This window comes from Squalius cephalus (assembly GCF_949319135.1).
Source record: "Squalius cephalus genome assembly, chromosome: 20".
NCBI classification, from domain to species: domain Eukaryota; kingdom Metazoa; phylum Chordata; class Actinopteri; order Cypriniformes; family Leuciscidae; genus Squalius; species Squalius cephalus.
Window position 1 is genome coordinate 27,514,923 of NC_137141.1, and position 12,973 is coordinate 27,527,895.

General features: G+C 37.2%; 2 protein-coding genes across 2 annotated transcripts; one reads left to right on the top strand and one right to left on the bottom strand.

Annotated features, from left to right (window-relative positions):
- Positions 1 to 1,709: 1,709 nt before the first annotated feature.
- Positions 1,710 to 8,091, bottom strand: kif3cb (kinesin family member 3Cb). Its single transcript, XM_079852684.1, has 8 exons — positions 6,412 to 8,091; positions 6,221 to 6,322; positions 5,993 to 6,115; positions 4,360 to 4,478; positions 4,146 to 4,262; positions 3,951 to 4,059; positions 2,823 to 2,980; positions 1,710 to 2,724 (listed from the first exon to the last, which is right to left on the bottom strand). Exons 1-8 carry the CDS (start codon positions 7,849 to 7,851, stop codon positions 2,616 to 2,618), a joined length of 2,277 nt encoding a protein of 758 aa, XP_079708810.1. The 5' UTR covers positions 7,852 to 8,091; the 3' UTR covers positions 1,710 to 2,615.
- A 1,466-nt stretch (positions 8,092 to 9,557) lies between these two features.
- slc30a1b (solute carrier family 30 member 1b) lies at positions 9,558 to 12,973 on the top strand. Its single transcript, XM_079853762.1, has 2 exons — positions 9,558 to 10,513; positions 11,836 to 12,973. The coding sequence occupies exons 1-2, from the start codon at positions 9,922 to 9,924 to the stop codon at positions 12,687 to 12,689; spliced, it is 1,446 nt and encodes a 481-aa protein (XP_079709888.1). The 5' UTR covers positions 9,558 to 9,921; the 3' UTR covers positions 12,690 to 12,973.

Genomic DNA, 12,973 nt, shown 5'->3' on the forward strand with positions numbered 1-12,973 from the left:
TATGTGTTTATGAAATGTATCTTAGACTTCACTTTATAGTAGTTGCATGTAGGCTGTAATTTCACTAAATAACAAAATACAAAGCAAGTGGCAGTTATTAACAAAATTATTATTAATTATTATGTTACAAAAACATCACAAGCATAGGTTTTAAGCAAACCTTTCACAAAAACTAGTTTGTGAGGGTATAAATTATAAAACAACAAATGCACTGCAATAGATAAGGAAAAAACTATTTGGACACTTTCTTCTAGTGATGTTTAAAATTAAAGCCAACGTGCACTTTTTGCGAGCAAATAGGTTTTACACATTGAATAGCATTTTTGAATAAGTATGAGTAAAATGATATTAGCAAACATAGAGAGATATGAATACTCAACTCATATTAGTCTTTAAAAATATTCTACAAATAAAAAATAAAAAATACATTGGTGCAGGTCGCCCCCTGATGGGTGGTGCCATGTTGACACCACATGACCAGCCATGTTACGTTTTCATAAAGCAGAAACTTGCAGCAGTTCTGATATTGTGTTTTCTGGCTTGGCTCTTTGATGTCAGCTGAAGTGCATTCGACTTATAGTTGATAACATGTTAATAATGTAAGTTATTATATAAATTATGTTTATCAGATTTTAAAAACATCTGAATGTAATATACCTAATTACCTAAATGTAAATCTACCCAAATGCTTCAAAATGAATGGGCAAATTAACATATATTTGAGGCAAATTGCAGGAAATTCTAAATTTGAGATTAATTGAGACCATTTATTTTAATATATTGACAGTGAATTAAGAATTGTACAGTTGTTTTCACACAAACACTAACCTGAGTTTTAAGAGAACTAAAATTAACTCTTAATCTGAAATCATCTTTACTGATGATTGTATTCAGGCTTACACCTACCACATTAATAGACCTTTTAAAAGCCTTAAACAAATTAGAAAACACCACTGTGCAAGCTGGAGAACATAAATTAACTTATATTGAATACATACACTTCCATTCCTGTCTTATATGGTCCTCAAATCATGAAACATAAACACACAAACGTATAATGAACACCTTTAATGTAATAAACTGCACCTGTGGTTATTACATAGTGACATCATGTGACTAACTGACTAAAAAAATCCCATGACAAGTTGGTAATCATAAATTTGCAAATATAAATATATAAATTGCTATGAAAAGTGAAATTAGTTTTGAGGATTAGCATTTGTTTAGAGTTGTCATTTGGTTTGATATTTTGTTCTAATGCAATTCAATTATTAAATGTTTAAGTGTATGATTGCCAAGCTAACCTTATTTTTTTCTGTTTCATCACTATAAGAACATGAACATGTATTAATAAAGTAAACAAGGTCAGTTTTGATTTCATGATAATCTTAAGTGTACAAATAATACATAAGCATGTGTGAAAAAGGTTAACACTGGCTCTTTTGCCTATAGCCTAAACTTGTGTTTAACCTCCCAGAGTCATAAGATACAGTCATATGAGCTATGGTATAATGGTTTTATTAAACAAACCCCTTTTGTGCCTTTTTGTTTTTTCATATGGAAATATGATGTTTTTCATGGTTTGATATTCAGGTTTGTAGAGTTCAGGATTTTAGTTATACTTATTTCAGCATGTCTTCGTGCTATAAGACCTCAGCTACTTCTAAGCGATACTTGTTATGTGATAAATATTGAGAGATCCGTTGTTTATGATACATTTATTGTTTGCATTTCTGTTCAAGAATGACATCACAAGCTTAAAAAGGATACACTAGCTTTTTTTCAAGTATACAGGAGACAATTGTGCTTAAAATAACTAAGCTTTGATGCTAACAAATTAAAGGGTTAGTGTACCCTAAAATGAAAATTCCGTCATCATTTACTCGCCCTCATGTCGTTTCAAACCTGATAGACTTTCGTTCATCTTCGGGACACAGATGAAGATCTTTTTGATGAAATCTAAGAGTTTCTGTCCCTCCATTGACAGCTACGCAACTACCACTTTGACTCTTCAAAAAGTTCATAAAGAGATCGTAAAACGAATCCATATGAATTAAGCAATTTTATAAAGAGACGTAAATGCTTTGTGCAAAAAACATAATTTACCATTATTATACAAATATTAATCTCCAACACGCGTTCATGCAACGTCTGCTCTCGCGTCAACACGCGTCGTAGTGCTCTCATGAATGCATGTTGGAAATTAATATTTTTTAAATAAAGTGGTAAATTATGTTTTTTTGTGCAAACAAAGCACTCGCATCGCTTCATGAAACTGAGGTTAAACCACTTGGGTCACATGAATTACTTTTATGATGCCTTTACTACCTGTCTGGGGCTTGAGAGTGGTAGTTGCGTAGGCTGCCAATGGAGGGACAGAAAGCTCTCAGATTTCATTAAAAAGATATTAACTTATGTTCCGAAGATGAACTAAAGTCTTACGGGTTTGGAACGGCATGAGGGTGAATAAATGATGACAGAATTTTAATTTTTGGGTGAACTAACCCTGTAAAATGATGAAACAGACAAATATCATTGCTTAAAGCTCATTAAAACAGTGCAAAGAATAATTAAGTGTGCTTTCTATGCTTGCAGGCGTAATACACTGTACAGGCTCATGGTTGGTAGGTTGCTGCACAAGCTCCCATTGCTGAGGCTGGGCATTGGGGCCCCGAGGCCCCAGAGCTGGCTGATGAAGAAGCAGACCGACTTGGCCCTTGGTACCTTGAGGAGGAAGAAAAGAGCAAGGTTTAAATGTGGACAATTCATTTTAGCTTTCTGTGTAGCAGCTGAATTATGTACGGTATATACAGGGTACTCACCACGATCTAGCTTTCATGACCCGTGATGCAGTCGACTTCTTCCTATAATGGACAAAGTCACGAATCAAGTCTTGGGTTCTTATATCTGACCTCTGAAGATCCAAGGGCACCATGGTGGGTGGAGAAATGTCCAGCTCCAGAAGCATGATGTTCTCAGCCTGTGCCAACAGAAGATTTTTTTTTAGTCAAAATAATATACACTACAGTTCAAAAGTTTGGGGTCAGTAAATGTTTTTTTGTTTAGTTTTAATTGATCAACAGTGACAGTAAAGACATTTATCATGTTACAAAAGAGTTCAATTTAAAAAAAAAAATGCTGTTCTTTTGAACTTTCTATTCATCAAAGAATCCTGACTTTTTTTTTGCATGGTTTCCATTATATTAAAGCTACACTGTGTAGGATTTACTCCCATCTAGCGGTGAAATTGTATATGACAACCAACTGAATATTACTTTCTAGCCCCTCCCATTCCGAGGGCGTTTTAAGTCCTACGGTGGCCGTATTATTTCAAATCTGCCGGCAGTCACGAGTAATCTCCCCCTCGCATTCGTCACGTGGCCACTGAGAGTCAAAATGCGAAAGGCGAAGCTTGAATTTCCAGGTATGTCCCTCTTTGGCTAATGTATTTTCAAGATGGAGGCGCAACATGGCTGCCGCCATTCGAGCAACTCGCTCGTATGTATTCTAAATGGCAGATTCTACGCTTACGAGAATACTTAATTAGTTGGTTGAACTGATTACACATTAATGAGAACGTATCATTTTGAAAGAACAAAGTGTTTTTTGCTAAAAATCAACTTAAAATATTACACAGTGTAGCTTTAAGAAATGTTTTGAGCACAAAATTAGCATATTAGAATGATTTCTGAAGGATTATGTGACATCACAGGAATAATAAATAGAAAACAGTTATTTTAAATTGTATTAAAACCTCACAATATTACTGTTTATTTTGATAAAATTTAAGTAGCCTTGATGAGCATGAGAAAAACATTAAAACTCTTACTGACTCCAAACTTTTGATTGGTAATGTCTTTTTAAAATTCACAAAAATTTAATTATTATCATAAAATGCTTTCGTAATGATTGAACGTTTAAAAAATGATTAATCTCTGTACAATACCAACCCTGTATCTAGAAGGAGACCCGGTTGCCACGGCAACTTGAGCATACTGACTAATTGGTCTCTTGTATCCCACTACAGAAGTTGGCCTTCGTCGAACAAGAGGGGAGTTACTGGAATATAAGAGAAAACAAAACATTGTAAGAATATCATCCTCGTGGTCCTGTAATGTTTGGAACAATGTTGTTCTTTCACATACTTTTCTGAAGGGAGAAGAGGTAAGACTTTCCACTGGTCTTCCTCGCTATCAAAGTTGAGACGATTTATGATCTTATTCTTTTCCTCTGGAGGAATGAAGTTCTCAATGATCAGATTTCTGGGGAAAATGTGACAAAATCGAAACCATTCAGAGAGGAGCTTTGTCTTTTTGTAGTTTATTTCAGGACAAAACTGTGAAGATAAGTGGGACGTACTTGAATTTCATCTCTCTTGTCAGCTCATTCATTGTCTGCTCCAGTTCCTGCCTCATTGTGACATGTTCATTGATGATATCGCCAATCTCAGACCTCACCAACTGCAGCTTACTGTAAAACTGAGAGGAGCAAGAGGAGTTCTTATATTTCACTCAAATATAAGACATACAGTAGTTGCTGTAATATATTAAACATGGTTAATACAATGTACAGAACTGCAAATATAACCATGTTACAAACCTAATTTAAAAAAGTGCATTCAAAGTGCATTCAAAATGTGACAAAAACTGACTGATAAAACACAAGCTAAACAAGGAATCTAAAGGAAGTATGCCATGCCATGTTGGGTTCCAGAATTAAACAACTCCATAAGGAAATTGATTTTGAATGATAACTTATAAACCTATAGAGACTACGATGTTGTTAATCCATGGTATTTGCTTCTGCTAAAGCCATCAGCCCGCATTATTTCAGCTCATTTTAAATTATCAGTGGAATTCCTGGTGAAAAACTACATAACCCATGATTCTCTACAGAAAATTATACCAATCAGAGAGTCGGAAAAGCAACATGTGCCAAAATAGCTCTTTAGCTCCGCCCACTGAAGCCAACTGAATGATGCAATCGTGTTGTTCTCTATACCTTCTCAAAATACTGAAATGTTTGTATATATATATATATATTGCAATAAACTTAAAATATAGTTTTTATTCATATAATCAACATTTGTAAATGAGTAGTGCATGTAAATGAGTAATACCCCACTTGTGAAAGAAAGTTGATTAGGGTGTTTTCTTTCAAAGGCGGTTGCTAGCAAGTGGATAAATGGGAATACAGAAGTTGTCAGGGACTTTAAACGTCTTCATGCCGAACAGGAAAACTCATTGACTTTTACAGTCTTGTTGTGTTTACACTCACACTCTTGCAAACTATTCTTTCCAAATTACAGATTTTAAATAAAGACTGAAAGAGCTGTAGGAAGATTAGTGATGGTGACATTGAAGTCATGCATGGTGTAGTTCATTTATGGCATTACTTTAGCTTTTTACTAAATATGATTGTATTTAGGCTTCAAAATTCATAAAAGTTGTGTTAATTTGTGAAGATTATCTTATCTTGATGAACAAAACGTCTAAGAATCATAAACTGTTGTTGGTCACGGACCTTATTTTCTGCAATAATCCAAAAGCCAATAGAAACATCCTATTGGCTTTTTGTCGAGGGAACCAGGGTTATGCAATTATTGTACATTATCCAACTTGTTACATGACAAGTTACCAAATAAATTAATTCCTGGGTATAAAATGATTTGAGCCAAAATGATTGAATTATGTGAGAAAACAGAGACTATGAAGTGATAAGAAAGACATTAGCACAGTCTAAGAGATGTTTGACTGTTTACAGTTTAGCAGTCATTTTAGAAAGATATATGACTGCAGATTGCCATGACTGCCTAATCAGGATTGAGTATTCATTACAAGTCAGAATTGCGAGATTCTGACCATTTTTTTGACTTTAGAATCCCCAATTGCAAGTTTATAACATGCAATTGTGAGAAAAAAGTCCCAATTTTTTTTATTTTGTGCCGGAAACGAGCTTCCATAGTGTGGAGATGAATTGTGACCTTACGCACCTTTCTAAGTTTCTTCGTCTTAAATTCCACCTCTTGCTGTAGAGTGGAGAACGTCTCTTTCAGTTCAATCGTCTCTTCATCTTGATCAAACATCAGCTGCTGCATCTCTCTTTCCTGTCTATCCTAGAAGGATTTATCGCACACATATGAGATTCTAATCCTTAAAGGATATTTATGTTATGTATTATGATCTAGATATGCATATGTCTAATTTTGTACTACAGTTACCTGTTCAGCAATCTCCTGCCTCGTCAGTTCCAGCATTTTCTGCTGTTCATTGGTGTGGTCAATGATGTTTTTCCCTCCAACCAGAAGCTTACTTTCCATAACCTACAAAAAACCATGGCACACAGTAATGATATGATTTATGAATGATATGGTGTATAATTTTCATGAAAAGTCATGTGGAAATAACTAACCTTGTATTTTTCAATAATAATTTCCATAGCTTGTTGCTCCTTCAGCAACTCTTCCACAGTCTTTGCTTTCACGTCTACCGTTCCAAGTTTCCTGCTAATATCTGGCTTGTAATTGGCAGAGGTCTTGGCCATCTGCTGCTTCCACCAATATTCCTCCACACTCTCCTCCCGAACTGTCTCAACGACCCCAACCTCTCCATCTCTCTGAGTTTCCACCTCTCCGCTACTCATACTTCTCGTAATCCTCATACTGTTTCTCCTCTTTCTCCTCCTTTCTTTTGCCAGCATCCCTCGTTCCTCGAGCTGTGCCTTTAGGCGGGCTATTTCCTCTTGGAACTCGCGGAGCAGGGCGTCTTTGGGGTCCTCATTGATCTTTGGCTTGTTCCTGATGTTCTTTGCTCTGTTGGCGTACCTCAGTGTGGTGAGAGTCTCCTCATAGTGGCATGAAGCTGGTCCAATGGTGGCCACCATAACAGTTTTAGCGTTGCCTCCGAGGGAGTCCTGTAACAGCCGGGTGAGCTTGGAATCCCGATAAGGAACATGGGTACTCTTCTCATCCACCAAAGCCGAAATAACATTTCCAAGAGCGGAGAGAGACAAGTTTATCTTCGTAGCCTCTTTAAGCCTTCGTCCCTGCACACCTGTTTTGCTTTGCCGCTCACTGCCGGCAAGGTCCACCATGTTTAACTTTCCGACACGAATGTGGTCCTTACCATCAATCCCCATTTCGCTGCATTCAATGGTTATGACAAAAATCGCATGAGATCTGGAGCTACGCTCGTTCATTTTAGTGAATCCGACAGATCTTGATTGGTTCCCCAAGTTCATGACATGTTCGATCTCCTTTATGTTCTTAGTCACCACACACGAGAGATCTTTGACATAGACGCCCAAGTCTGGATTTTCCTTGATCTCCATTTTTTTATTGTTGTCCTTGCAAAGGAGGTCTCGTATCTCTTCTTGGTATATTTCGAAGTAAGACACTCTCACGAGATACTGTTGGTTCTGAGATCTAGATATGTGAGTGAAAATATGCTGAAATGAATTTGGGATGACTCCCCTCGTCTCAGGGTTTGTGGGCACACCTTCCATTGTATATGTTTTGCCAGTCCCAGTTTGCCCATAAGCAAATATAGTTCCGTTGAACCCGTGCAAAACAGAGTCAATAAGAGGTTTACATGCATAGTCATACAAGTCGTATTGTTTTGAACCCACGTCATAGACAGCATCAAACGTGAATGTTTTTACGAGGCTTCCGGATGATTTGGGATTACGCACGCTCACCTGTCCCAGTCTGACATCTACTTCAACAATTCTTTCTCGATTCATCGCCTCTTCCTTCTTGTTTAAAGGGCGGCACCGCACCACCACCTTAACCGCCTCTGATTTTTTGCCAATCGACATGGAGCGTGGTCGCAATAGGCTATTTCTCTTCATCATTTTTATGATAAAGCCTTTACGTCTTTAATATTCTGCAGTGTTATGGACGCAAGGAACGATTAAATAAAATACGCACATTCATATGCAGGCTACAAATGCGCGTTTGAATGCAGCAAAATGTATGTCCGTCACATGAAAAAGTGAGCGCAGATCATCTTGGTCCAACGCCATCATTACAGTCCGATCATGCATCGTGTCTCGCGCATCTCCTCTCAGTCTCCAGCTCTGGCTGCACAGTGCACACGCCCTGCTCCTCACAGACAATAGGCAGAGCGCGCTCACAGGCGGCGTGATGCTGATAGGTAGATCGCGTGTTTTCTCTCTGCGTGAGGTGTGACGCATTCGGTGTGGGTTATAATTATTCAATGATAAGATTACTGGTGATTACGTTATTAGAAGTCAAGTCAGTATAATAGAGCAAATCATTGTATATGGCTTAAACAGTTCAGGCCTATCAATAATTAGGTTATTATTTGACTAATAACCTTCATGATTGTTTGGTTTGAGACGTCAAGCCCTTTAATAGCTTAAAACATCATTTACGATAAGACTGATATACTTAAATTTACAATGGAAAAATGGCAACTATGAATTTTACCATAAAAACTCAATGATGATGATACAAACAAGCCTTATCTTATGGCTTTTTTTTTGTGAGTGCATACAGTGGCCTTCTGTATAATGCATAACTGTACGTAACTGTATAGGCACTAGTCTAATGTTAATATGTTAATATGGGCCTTCAGTGGCTACCACCATATTTGACCTATTAAATCAGGACATATTGTGTGTGTGTGTGTGTGTGTGTGTGTGTGTTTGTGTATGTGTATGTGTGTGTGTGTGGGTGGCCTGGTAAACCCTACATTATGGGGACAAAATGTCCCCCCAAAGATGGCAATATCCCAAATCCTTGTCCTTGTGGGGATATTTTGATCCCCATGAGTAAAACATCTTATAAATCAGACTAAGTGATGGGGTTTTTTTTTTTTTTTAAAAAGTCTACATGTAATGTAAAAATACAGAAAGTTTTCTGTGATGGGTAGGTTTAGGGTTAGGGGATAGAATATACAGTTTGTACAGTATAACATCATTATGTCTGTGGAAAGTCTCCATAAAACATGAAAACACATTCATGTTTTACACACTGTTTCACCCTTTACCTGTTCAATTCTGTCAGATGTCCTCATTTATATACATCTGACAGAATTTTATATATAACGTGTGTGTGTGTGTGTGTGTGTGTGTGTGTGTGTGTAGGAGGAGGAACATGTTAAAAGAAACGAATGAAAAATTATAAAAATTTGCAATTATAATACATGTTTACCTATTGTATATTTTTTTATTATTTTCTTACAGCATCAGTGTCCGTGTCCCCAAAAATAATAAAATAAAATAAAATAAAATAAAATAAAATAAAATAAAATATAGTCAATCCGAACAGGTAGGCTATTAAATGTTAGTGCAAAGTAGGCCTACTGATTCAGAATTACAATAATTAAGTTTCTAGGTAATAATGATGATCTTTCTTTATTACCTACTTTATTTCTTTTGTAAATAATGTATGCACACCTTGGAGTAATTTTCATTCATTTGCACTGATTGCTATGATTTGCATTGTCCAACCGACAGCAGAATGTGTTCTCACTGACCATGTGACTCCGACTTCAGCACACAGTTATATTCGGCCAATGGGGACGCATGGGACTGCGCGTCCCCGCTCAGACCGTGTGGAGAAGTTTACCGGTCCGGGTGCAAAGTCTCAAGTTTCGTTTAACTTCTCCTGGAGATTCACGAGCGTCTTTTATTCCATCCCCAGTCTATGGCGGCCGGTGTCTCTCTCTAATAAGTATGAATGAATGTTTCGCTGAGCTGAATTCTTTAGTGCGTGCGTTGCGCAACGGATAATTCGCAAGTTGCCATTAGCAACAGCATTTACGCGTTTATTTTCAACATTAATCTCTTGTTTATGACAAAAGTTCATGCCATAGACATCTAAACCTGTTTTTGTATGTTATTTTAAAAGACTATTCGCTAAACTAAATATCATTTTATTTGCCGCTGAAGACAAAAATGGGTTTGGGACAGAACCGTGTGCGTTTGCTGTGTATGCTGTCTTTAACGCTTGTGTTTTTCATTGTTGAAGTTGTGGTAAGCAGGATAACAGCATCTCTCGCAATGCTGTCAGATTCTTTTCATATGCTGTCGGATGTAATAGCCTTGATAGTGGCTTTGATTGCCGTGAGTTTTGCGGAGACAACTCAAACCACAAGTAAAAACACGTTTGGATGGATCCGCGCAGAAGTGATGGGAGCTTTAGTGAACGCCGTGTTCTTGACGGCCCTCTGCTTCACTATTCTGTTGGAAGCCGTCGAGCGCTGCACGCTGCCTCATGAGATTGAGAATCCACGCGTGGTCATTTGGGTTGGCGTTGCTGGTCTACTGGTCAACGTACTTGGTCTTTTTCTGTTCCACGGACACGCGGGGTTTGGAGGGCACGGGCACTCTCATGGTGGTCACTCTCATCGGGGACACGGACACTCTCATGGTCACAACACAAAAAGCAGACATTATGAAAAACCAATAAAGGCGCATAAAGAGGAACACAATCTTATGATAAACAGCAGCAGTTCTCAAGGAGATCAAACTTCTGATCTGAAATCAGGTAGGTGTTAAAATTAACTTTTGTAAAAAAAATAAAAAAAATTTTTTTTTTTTAATATAGCCTATGCTTTTTCATTATAATTGTATTTAGGCTACACTGCCCATCCAAAAAAAAGAAAGAAAAAAGTCACTGTTTGGATTTAAATAGGCAAATGCTTGTAAAAAGTGAACAGTTGGATCAACTTAAAAAAATTACTTCAATTGGTAACACCTAAAGAATTTAAGGTTTCTCAACTTAAATTATCACGTTTTACGTTTACGTTTTACGTGATAATTTAAGTTGAGAAAACTTAATTTCTTTAGGTGTTACCAATTTAAGTAATTTTTTTAAGTTGATCCAACTGTTCACTTTTTACAGTGTATGATTGGATCATTATTGCAGTGATTATTATGTTTCTAGTGTGTAGCTGTTCATTTCTTAATCAACCATGTAGGAAGACACATCATGTCAAATCACCTCTTGATGGAAATAACATCGCAAGTTTATTTCCATTAAGAGGTGCATCAATTTTTGGTCAAGATCTTGTATTGACAATGCAAGAGTTTAGTTTTAAGTTAGAGTTTAATTCTAAATTTTAGCCTGATGAATCTTGGCTTTGTCATCTTGGAATATGGCCATGATGTGTCTTCCTACATGGTTGTTTAATAAATGAAAAGCTACACACTTCATCAATTAATGTTAAAAAAACTGTTGTCAAACATATAAAATGCTAACATAATAATCATTGCAATAATTATCTAATCATAACCTCTTAAGAATTTGCCTATTTAAATCCAACAGCGACTTTTTTTTTCTTTCTTTTTTTTTTTTTTTTTTTGGCCGAGCATTGTAATACAACACATCCATGTAAAATTAAGGGTTCTCACAGTCTTGGAAAACCTGGAAATATTGGGGAATTTTGCATTTTTTATTGTCATAAAACAAACAAACGTGGGAATTAATAAAACCTAAACAGGATTTCCACAGTCCTGGAAAATCTTTAAATATCAAAAGTATGATTTCAAGGCCTGGAAGAGTCATCAAAATGTACAATATCTTAAAAAGCTTATTGAAATGTTTATAGTAAACATAAATTTGTGTAGCTATTTTGTAGTTAAATCTGTATCCAGACATCACACACGACTGGAAAAGTAATGGGAAAAACATTGAAATGAAGAAAGTGTGGGAACGCTGATATAAAACTCTTGACATTTTCAGTGCTATTGAATATTTTTTTTGTTGTTTTTGTAGTTGTTGCCTCTTTTAAGTGCAATTTCTATACATTTTCTAGTTTCCTCTTCGTCTTTATTTTTATGATCACTTTGTGGTCTTCCTTTTTTTAGACAGCCTGAACATCAGAATCACGGCCAACGGCTCATTGGAGGACCTGGATCGCAGTTCTGAGTCGCAGCTGAACATGCGTGGAGTGTTTCTGCACGTGCTCGGCGATGCATTAGGCTCCGTCATTGTGGTAGTCAACGCCTTGATTTTCACTTTTGTGTGGACGCCATGCCAACCTGACGAAATCTGTTTCAACCCCTGCCGTAGCACCCACTTGACTGACCATCAACATGTTAATACCACAGTCCTGCTGAGCATATCCAAACCGCACGACAGGACCCCAAGAACCGTATCTGTAGCCGGACCATGTTGGGTGCTTTATCTGGACCCAATGCTGTGTCTAATAATGGTGTGTATTTTGCTCTACACAACTTTCCCTCTCCTAAAGGAGTCGGCACTGATCCTCCTACAAACGGTTCCCAAACAGATCGATATGCACAAGCTGAATGGGAAACTACGGAGCCTGGATGGTGTTATTGCCGTTCATGAACTGCACATCTGGCAGCTGGCTGGGTCTCGCATTATTGCAACCGCTCACATCAAATGCGCAGATCCAGCTACTTACATGGACGTAGCCAAACGCATTAAAGACATTTTCCATGACGAAGACATCCATGCTACTACTGTTCAGCCAGAGTTTTCTTCCATTTCTGAAGGACCTGGTGATTCCCGGTGTGAGCTTTCCTGTCAAAGTCAATGCAAACCCAAGCTATGTTGTAATCCGACTAAAAGGGCTAAGCCAGAGTCGGAGCTGACCAAGATTAAAGAAAAGACCTGCAGGCATGCTGTCGGATGGGCCGATCAGAAGGAAGTGGAGGAAACTGTACATAGTACAGAGATGGAATCAACAGTTTAGGTCAAGAAGGACATTATTTGCACATGACCACTTGCTCACAGTCGCAGGGAATGTGGGAGATTAGGGCAATTGTCTGGATTATTTCAAATCTTCTTATTGCACAAGTATGTCTCAGAGTGTTGGTTTTGTTGAACCCAAAAACATTAGATTCCATGCTGTGTTCTGCATATAAACATGATATATAAAAAACAGAATACAATTTTTTCATATTACGTTTGTTGGTTCTTATTGCTGGCTATAGATAGATATTAAAGGGTATAAATAAAGACATATTGATGCATATT

Coding starts and splice junctions, on each gene's coding strand:
- kif3cb (XM_079852684.1), bottom strand. CDS start 7,851: ATGATGAAGAGAAATAGCCTATTGCGACCACGCTCCATGTCGATTGGC. Junction 4,263..4,359: donor ACAAGAGAGATGAAATTCAA/GTACGTCCCACT, acceptor CATTTTCCCCAG/AAATCTGATCATTGAGAACT. Junction 2,725..2,822: donor GTCATGAAAGCTAGATCGTG/GTGAGTACCCTG, acceptor TTCCTCCTCAAG/GTACCAAGGGCCAAGTCGGT.
- slc30a1b (XM_079853762.1), top strand. CDS start 9,922: ATGGGTTTGGGACAGAACCGTGTGCGTTTGCTGTGTATGCTGTCTTTA. Junction 10,514..11,835: donor AACTTCTGATCTGAAATCAG/GTAGGTGTTAAA, acceptor TCCTTTTTTTAG/ACAGCCTGAACATCAGAATC.